Source organism: Centropristis striata, chromosome 5, assembly GCF_030273125.1.
Source record: "Centropristis striata isolate RG_2023a ecotype Rhode Island chromosome 5, C.striata_1.0, whole genome shotgun sequence".
Classification (NCBI taxonomy): domain Eukaryota; kingdom Metazoa; phylum Chordata; class Actinopteri; order Perciformes; family Serranidae; genus Centropristis; species Centropristis striata.
Window position 1 is genome coordinate 36,000,513 of NC_081521.1, and position 9,748 is coordinate 36,010,260.

The window sequence follows — 9,748 nt, forward strand, 5'->3', positions numbered from 1 at the left end:
TGCATTATGCTTCTGTACAATTCTATACTAATCCATTTAAACTAATATTCCCGTTTCTCTGTACCATTATGTTAAGTACATGTCTGCAATGATGGTCAATGGGGAAGTTTTTTCAATACTGAATGACATTTTTTTTAAAGTAGCTGATTTATATCTATTGTGCCTGTATTTACATTACATTTACTGAATAAGGCTTTTGTAAAGTATGTAAGACAACCGTGGCAGTGCAATATGTTTGCTCCAAAGGGTTCAAGGTTAATCTACTCATTTTATATCACAGAGATGCACGATGAAATATAACTGTAGCCCCTTTGCCTCACACACACGGAACATATACACATACAGATATTTCAATTAGAAAGATAACACACTTTTTAATCCATGGGTTAAGGGTTAATATATCAAGTGTCAAAATGTTCAAGTCCAAGTGAAGTCAAAAGTAACTGGTGTTGAAGTCTTTTTTGATTTTGTCAAGTCTGAAGTCATCAAATTTGTTACTCAAGTCCACACCTGTGCATATATACCTACAGAAACCTTGGTTTAATAGGATGCATGTAGGACAAAAGAAGGACAAATTATTTGAGTTATGGAAAAGGGCAACATTTTATGGTCTTCAAAAATAATAAATAATAATAAAAAATGTTTGGCTATTTTGTGAGCATTGTTTATTTATTGATAATAATATCACACAAGTTGAGTTTTAAAAAAAACTGAAATTACACATTATTGATAATTTATACATTTTACAAAACATCAGAACAAAACTGCTACTTATTTACATCTGTCAAATCAAATCAAGAACTCGAGTGCTTCAGATGTAGTGATTTCTTTCACACACACACACACACACACACACACACACACACACACACACACACACACACACACACAGAGGTAGATTTTAATCTGGATTTACAGCATTTGAGGCAACACATGATCCATACATTTTACACAGGGAATTTCTCCTCTTGACTCAGGACAGTGTATATTTGGTGCACAGTGAGGTGACAGTGAGGTTTTTATTGACAGCCAGGTCAAAACAATTTCACAAAGACAGTCTTCAAAGTCGTCTCCACTTCTGCCAAGCTCCTTCTTGACTTTCCCCAACCACTTTATTTGTGTGGTTATTTATAATCTAAGCAAAAATATAGAAAATGACTTTGTGAATGAGATGTTGAACAAGTAAGAGGCACAATCACTCAGACAGAAAAAAGAGGCAATGGTAATCATGTCTCTAAACCTACCTGCGGGTCTTTAAACTAGAAGAACAACTGAGAGGGTTTGGATGGATGATGAAATTCACCAATGAAATTAACTAAAATAAGAAAGAACAATATAAATAAATTATACAAATCAAGCTCAGTGAAAAAAACAATTAACAAAATGGGATGGCACATGGTGTAAAAAGCATTTTCTTTTTTACTGTACAGGTGAAATGTCTTTAAGAATTAATAATGTATGTAAAAATGAATTCAATTTGCCAAAAGAAGTATAACTTTGATGTCTATAACTGATCAGGAGCATACTTACAGCTGTCTTCCTCTTCTGAGAAAGAGCTGACGACGTAGCAGGCATAAACAAATCCTGGGAGCTACAGGGATTAACACAGAAGTAACAAAGTGAATCACATTTGACTGGTCACAGCAGGAGAAACACAGGTGTGAATATTGAAATTAATTATGGCTTAATCTAATTTAGCTGCTGCAATAATGTTACTGATGACACCTGTTGTGTTGCAGATCTACAGTCTCATGAGTGCAGTGGGAAAAAACTGTGTCAAGATGAAAAATACATTATAATCTATGTATGTCATACATCTAAAAAAACTTTTAAAGCAAGTTACAATCTTTGTTATTAAAATTTCAATCAACCAGGTTGATCTCACAGGAAATGCTTAATTGTGTAAAAAAAGCATAATGTTTTCATCTTGTTTCAACGAAAAGACATCAACGATGTGAACTCAAAAAGGTTTTCTTACAGTAACTTAAAACTAAGATCATGAGCAAAATGTTTCCCAAATGTTAATTACAATAATGAACCCTAATGTACAAAAAATCAGATCAGATCACATTTGATGAAACATTGAAGCAGACAACAAGGTCATTTAAAAGAGTTCACATACTTTTTCTTGCCACTGTGTATGTACAAACTGAATCTACCTTTCAGATATCTATAGTTATTTATGATCAATTCCACATAAAGGTTTTAAATGAATACCAGTCGCTCTCTTTTCTTACAGTATATACTGTGTGTGTCTATGTGTGTGTGTAGATCTGGGTTGTGAGCTGCTGCATGATAAATTGCTCTTACAGGGATAAATAAAGTTGTGTTGACTCTGTTGGCATAAACAGAACATAAAGAGACAAAGTCAAAACGCTACAAACAAACTGATGCCACTCCAGGAGCTTTGGTTTGTGTATCTGCCACAAACGAGAAGATCTCAGCAAATCCAATAAACACATGATAACAGAGCAGAGGCTGAGGAGCTCAGCAGCACTAACTGCCACTAAACAATGGTGTGATAATGTGGTGCCATTTTTAAATGTTCCAGGCCTGTTTTCTAATTTAGAGTTGCTGTTGCTAGGCAACAGTCCATTCCTGTGTGTGCAGATGCATATTTATTGATATTAAAACAATATTTAAATGTTTAACATGCTGTTCAATTGAAGATTCAAAGGCATCAGAGGGTCTCTGCTGACATTTCCACGTGTTTAAAGCTACTGGAACAATAATTTGATGAATGAAGGACTCACAGATACGAGGAGCTGGACGATGCAGTGCAGGATCTCGATGTACTGGTATTCCAGCCAGCAGCTCAGCACTGTGGTCAGCTCGGGGTTTTTCTGGTTCTGCCACCCAGCGGAGGGAAGGCCAGCGCTCTCACACCCCGGCCCGTTGTCCTTCCACCACGAATGATGTGACGATACTCCCAGAGAGAGAATATCACTGTCCTGCAGGGACAAAACAGGCAGAAGTTGAAGGCAACTTAGAGATATGTCTGCTTCGAGTGTCAGCAAATTCTTCACAAAGTACCAAACTAAAAAAAAGCCCCTATCCCCCACCTCCCCGCGCTACACACACACACACACACACTTTAATATTGAAGTGTCGATGCTCTTAAACCTGAAGCACAGAACATCTCTATCTCTCTGATCACCACAGTTTAAAGACTAGTGTCCCTAATTCAGTAGCGACCAAATGTTAAGTATGGTTTAAATTTTCCCCTTTTGTTCCAAAAAGTGTTTTTGCAGAACAGTTATAGTTAATTTGATCTTTGACCTTTTACATATAAAATGTCAACACATAATAATTAGTGTAAACAGACTCTTTAGGTCATGGTAACTTTGACCTTTTACCTCCAAAATCCAGTCAGTTCCGTGGACGTAAGAAAGACATTTTCTGAAGACTTATGTGAGATATTGAATTTGTCAGAATGGGATGAACAGATGGAGGAGGATGACTATATAAGGCAATCCGGAAATCTGATGGGAGGATCAGGTGTAATGTGAACATGATATGGTTCAGTGTGTGCCTCACTTCCTGTCATGGACCACTACTAACGATCATTTACACTATCGATTAAGCATCAACTCATTTAATCATTTTATTTATTTAAAGCCTCAGAAAAATAAAAAACATTAATTTTATATATTTTTTTCAAATAAGATAAATACATACATACATACATACATACATTAAAAAACATATTTATTAATATAAAATGTATACTTTTTTAAAATAAATACATATTTTTATTTAAATAAATGCATTTATTTTATAGTATTTTTAACTTTAAATGTTATAGCCCTGTATTCTTTTTTTTGTTGCTATTATTGAATTTAATTATATTATCAAATAAATAATAAAGACCAGCATAAAAAAGCCAGTTTAATATATTTTCCACTGCAGACAGGAGACAAAAACAGCTTTTGTCACTTCATGAAACTAAATATTCTGTGTGAGTAGAGACAAACTGTAAGCGGTGTGTCGATCATGTGACTGCAGCTCCTGAGACTTGAGAAGAGCTGAACACTGTATTTAGGAGCTGAAGCTGCATGACTCTCTAATTATCTGACACTTATGTGACCATTAGACGTACCTTTGAAAGCCCTCCCAAATCCAAGTAGAGACAGCTAACAAAGACATTCCAGCCGACCCACAGCAGCGTCCACAGCAGGTACTGAGGAAAAAACACACAAAAAACATGGTTGTAGTGAAACTCAGGGCTTCTCTTTTTTTCTTCCAAATGCTAAATGAAAAAAAAAAAGAAAAAGTGCCATCTAGAAAGACCTTAACGGGAGAAAACAGGACAAAGTGCAGTCTTTCAGGTAGAGAAAACTTGATGAAAGCACCTCTACGGTGCACTACCGGTAGAAAGGGTTGGGAAGTGGCCTTGAGGATGCCTTCAAATGAAGAAAACATGATAAAGTGCAATCAAGAATGAGCTACCAGTAGAAAAAAAGTAACATTACATAATGAGAAAACATGTTGAAGTGCCCTAAATGGCAATAAAAGTCCGCTCTATGGTGCTCTTAAATGAAGAAAACATGCCCTCTACAGTGTACTACCAGTAGAAAAAGTAAAACTACAAGATCACCAACCTAAACGACAGAATAGGTCATTTGACAATACCACCCATTACGACCCATATGAGCGTTGGTCAAAATGAGCGTTTCGCGATTCACGGTACAGAACGGAGCGAAGTGTTCTAAAAAAGTTGCGCACACATCATTAGACATACACGTACAGTTATTAAAAAGGCTGCAGTTTGGTTGAATTTAGCTACAAAACCACTGATCTATAGGTTTAGGCCAAAAGAAAATCCTAAAGTGAGGTAAGATGTTATAAAAGACAGTTTAAACACTAAATAAATGTATGTAAATGCAGGAAGTAAATTAGTAGTAGACGACGTGACTACCAGTGACATAGTTATGTAAAAATGTAATCAGTGATGTTTAAATCACATTGTTTACTTTTGTTTTCACATGGGACATGAACCCCGTTCTCCTTGGGGAAAGTCAGACGTCTTCCGTCATTTACACTCTGAATCGCAGTCATTCATAATTACAACAGCTGCTAGAGGGTGGTTAGAGGACAGTCTAAAACGTAAATATGGGTCGTATTTTGCTGCCTGTACAAACGACCTATGGGGTTTTTTTTTGAGACCAGACTCGTGATAAAGTGCCCCCTTGGGTTCAGTAAGTGGAGAAAACATGATAAAATGCAATCTGGAGTGCCCTTCAAGCAGAGAAAATGTGATGAACCTTAACCTGAAATGGTGCCTTTAAATAGATAGAAATAATGAAGTGGCCTTAAAATTAAACACACTTTGCAATGTCATATAAGTGGATACATGCCTTAAAACTAACCTTAAACCTTAAAACTTTCTGCATGCTTTTATTTTGCTGCCCCTCAGAGTAGCTTACTGTGAGCTCAAAGAGAAAATCAGGCAGTTCCCTCACCATGACGACAAAGCGTGATCTGTACTGGATGACACCGAACAGGCCGAGGATGACCATGAGGATGTGGAAGAAGTTGACCATGATGGGAGCCCACTGGTAGCCCAGGAAGTCAAACACCTGCCGCTCCAGCGCAGTTATCTGGAGGAGTCAGCAAAAAACATGAATGATGACGTATAAAAGACATTTGTTTCAGACTCTGCTGATCTTATTCTTGTGCATCCCACGAGGCTGCAGACTACTTCTGATTCTTGCAGGCTGTCAAGGCAACTGAGCCACGGGGACAAAGACAGACGTGGTTATAGTGTTGTGTCCTCTGAGGGTTGGCGCCCCAGTCGTGGAGGGGGGCAGGGTGGGAAACACAGAGGAGGTGCAGCTCTTCATTGTGGTGGTTGTAGTGGTGGGAGGTCACTGCTTTTCATAAGCACCTCCAGCTACAACAAGCTCACTATTAACATGCTCCACAAAATATAAACGTTTATTTGGGCAACAGTTAATAATTATTATAAATATTGATTAATTTGCAAGGTGTTTGGTCAATAAAATGTGAGAAAATGTTGAAAAATGCTCATTAGAGTCTTCCACAGCTCAAGGTGACGTGTCCAAACTGCTTGTTTTGTCCAAAACCTACATTTATTTTCAAAGAAAAACTGCATAAATCAGCATTTAATTAGCTGAAACTACCTTTAATTTCAGATGTTTCATTTAAGTTTGCAGTTGATGCAGAAAGCAGAATTAAAACTGACAATGTGAGCAGAAGGTCATCAAATAGAGCAAAGAATATATTTAACAGGCATTCAAGTATTTAAACATTGTAGCTTTTAAGTATACATGTATTGTTTAATTTTGTGCTTTAAAGAACCAACAGATTAACTTTCTCTTAAAGTAAACAACAATTCTTTTTAAGGGATTTAATTTAATTCTACAATGTCATTAAGTGTATTAAAAGGTATCTTTTACTTGTAGTTATTGGTGATTTCCTTTAGTGTAAAGTGAGTTAAAGTATCAACAGAGGGAAAGACAGTTAGATGTGTATTTGTGGAAGCATCATGAGAGAAAAACATCTTACCAACTGCAGACAACACAGGAGGATCAGCGTGCACCGTGCAGAGCAGCAGCCCATCTTCTCTCCTCTCTGCTGCTTCTGATGAGGATGATGTAGTGATGAAGATGTAGAAAACAACAGTAAAGTGGCTGGATTAAAAAAAATGTAATTACTCAAACACACGCGCTAGAGCTTCGAGGCTTTATGTCCATCCCCAGATGTGTAAGGAAACGCTCAGTGCACTTTAGCTCATGAGGAAAACACGCAGGCTGTCCCTGTGTGTGTGTGGGAACCACGGAGCAGGGGGAGGGGAGTGTATGAGGAGCGATTAGTGCCACGACAAGCGGAAGAGGGGGAAGCACCAGAGTGTGCGAGGGAAACACTTGATGTTTTCTGTCTTTCATTTTTTCCTTTATTTATTTATGTTTAAACCATGTGGAGTTTTGGGCTATTTTGTCCGTTTATGAATCCTTTTAATTTTGCTTGTATATCTCGCTGAAAAATGTTTTTAATGTACATACTTGTTGTAAATGATGCACGTTTTTTGCGTCAATATAGGGTGTTTGTACATGCAGCTCACATGTATACTTTTGACTGTCTTCTGCTACCATCTTGCAGACGTAATAGTTATTATGAATGACTGCGATGCAGAATATAAATGTCGTTTGCACACTTGGGATGGGAGAGTCAAACAAACGGCTGAGTTAAATCCAGGAGAACGGGGTTTATGCCCCTCATGAAAACAAAAGGACTATTTACGTAACTTACACTTTTTTACGTAACTTCTGTGGCTCACAGTTTGTGAATTATGTTTTTTTTTAATGTAACTTACGTTGTTGATGTAACTTAACCCTCCTGTTATGTTTGTTTATTCAGTAACAGCAATAACCCAGGGCATGTTTAATTATCCAAGGGTCAGAAACTCAAAGATCCCAATAAACATTGTTTATATTTCATTAACACCTCAGTTAAGTCATGGTCACCTAACAGATATACTAAAAAAAAAATAAAAAATCTTATTCTTTTCTCTTCTTTTCTTCTTTAACATATAGCACTCCTTTAGCGATGACAGTTAGCTCTTAAAGTTATGTACTTACTTGATTCCTATGGTCTATGTCTAGTACCATCAGGTTGAATGCACTTATTGTAAGTCGCTTTGGACAAAAGCGTCTGCTAAATGACATGTAATGTAATGTAATGTAATTAATAACTCCATTACTAACCATTTCACTCAATATTTAGTGCAATGGTATTCTTTACCTCATCATGGATCATGGTTCAATGAGGATAATTCATTCGTTTTTTCGTTAAAAAAAAAATGCATGTTAAAACCTTTTTTACGTACATTGGAGAGACCTACATATAAAATACAATGGTTGTACCTGTCATTGATTTTTTAAAATTCAATTGTGAATTTTTTATTTTTTTGAAAAAATACTTTTAACAATTTTATTTTAGATTTTAAACTTTGAAATGGTTCAATATGACCTGCAACATAAAAGGAGGGTTAAGTACCGGTCCGATGCCACTTAGCAGATTGTGGTTTGATTGCACTGTGAACGTTATCTGAACCAATTATAGGAAATGAATCAATCCAGAGGAGAAAGGATTAGGGTGCATGACAGATCAAGGTAATATTTCAATATTTCAAGGTGCAGTCGGCTCCATGTTGCTTTGTTTATTTCTGTGTTTACATTTTCCAATGTAAACTTTCCAACAAATCAGAAATAATACTGTGAGTAATATTGCCCTTCTTACATTTATGCACTGTGAAAGCAAACCAGAAAAAATACAAAAACAACCAGAAGTTTCAATTTCACTCTGATTTGGACTAACCAAACAGACTTGGGTTGTAAAAGCACCCTTAAATTGTTTGACAAACAGTTCAAATTCCAAAGAGGACCAATGTGCTATAATGTGAGACGAGGAAACGCAGCAATCTCACATTTGAGAAGCTGGAACCATCAGGTAGAATCACAAATCAATTTGTTGATTATAATAAATACATTTTTGATCATTGATTAATCGTTAAAGTCGTCCATTCTCTAGGTTCTTCTCCAGTGTGAGGATGCCTGGCTTTGCTCTGTTTCATACCGTTATACTAACTAAACTAAATATATTTGCGGCTTGGATTGCTGATTCAAGATCAAACATTCCATCAACCTGCCCAGGGACTACAGGTGGAAAATAGCAATCTGCTAGAACCTGGCACAATGCATATTCTCTTGTCGTACAAGATTAATGCCTTATTGTGCGCTGTCCCTGTTTTGAAATAAATAAATTACAATTACAATTAAAGGGGACAAACTCTGCTCAAATAACCAACACTCTATTTTTTTCTTGACACAACAATCTCTATTTTAACAATTAAAAGGAGCTCTTCAGTGGGATTCCTGTTTCTCCTTTACTGTGGCACTAATTGACCCTCATACAGCAACACCGTCTCCTGCACTCTGATAGGCGGTTTGTCTCGTGCAGCGCCGCGGTGTCTCCGGTAGGCGGCGGCAGAGAGCGGCAGAGGTGTGCTGGCTTCAAAGGTGTGTGAGAGTGGCAAGGTTAAAACAACACATTACTGGCCTACTTTTAAATTTTCACAACATTTAGCCTCAAATATGCTGCACACATGTTTTCAGACGTTATGACATATAACTTTAAATAAAGTAGAGAATAGAAACACATTAAAGGTTCACACTGGGTTATTAGTGGCATGTGAAGTTTATATTGATCAAATGTAATTTCAATATAAACGCATTCCCATATTTAAAATGATCAATTAATTGTTTTCTTGCTTTATTTGAATCAATCATCTTATTGTTTTTTTGTATTCTTCTTGTTTTATTTTTACACAAAAACCTGTTTGCTTTTAAAATGCTTGCTTATAGAGATGATTTTTTTCTTATATCTTGCCGGTTTTAAGAGGCCAAATAAAGTTAGAGTCCATATATTAAATGTACTTATCTTCTAATTAATTAATCAATTATTTGTTTCAGAAAAACATGCACAGGGAAGTTAAAAAAAATAAAATTCGATAATAATTTCAACAGGTCGTTTTTAATTTCCTTGCACACAAGAAGGAGCTGGTGGTGTAATTTAGACCCCGATTGTCCACATGAGAGTTCACTATACTGACTCCAAATGTCCCTGAAATTAACCAGAGCATCGTACACCTTCAGCAGGGACTGAGAAATCATCCTAAACCGGACTCAGGCCGTTCATTTTACCAACACACAGCTACACCCGCACT

The 9,748-nt window shown here is 36.5% G+C and overlaps 1 protein-coding gene across 1 annotated transcript; it reads right to left on the bottom strand.

Annotated features, from left to right (window-relative positions):
* Window positions 1–417: 417 nt before the first annotated feature.
* nkain5 (sodium/potassium transporting ATPase interacting 5) lies at window positions 418–6,777 on the bottom strand. The gene is made up of 7 exons (XM_059333690.1): window positions 6,529–6,777; window positions 5,463–5,600; window positions 4,100–4,180; window positions 2,754–2,951; window positions 1,531–1,591; window positions 1,245–1,315; window positions 418–1,135 (listed from the first exon to the last, which is right to left on the bottom strand). Exons 1-6 carry the CDS (start codon window positions 6,580–6,582, stop codon window positions 1,260–1,262), a joined length of 588 nt encoding a protein of 195 aa, XP_059189673.1. The 5' UTR covers window positions 6,583–6,777; the 3' UTR covers window positions 418–1,135; window positions 1,245–1,259.
* Between the last annotated feature and the right edge of the window lie 2,971 nt (window positions 6,778–9,748).

Excerpts from the sequence above, each read along its gene's own strand:
- nkain5 (XM_059333690.1), bottom strand. The coding sequence starts at position 6,582 with ATGGGCTGCTGCTCTGCACGGTGCACGCTGATCCTCCTGTGTTGTCTG. Across the intron at positions 5,601-6,528 it reads TCCTGTGTTGTCTGCAGTTG|ATAACTGCGCTGGAGCGGCA; the intron begins GTAAGATGTTTT and ends TGACTCCTCCAG. Across the intron at positions 1,592-2,753 it reads TCGTCCAGCTCCTCGTATCT|CTCCCAGGATTTGTTTATGC; the intron begins GTGAGTCCTTCA and ends TAATCCCTGTAG.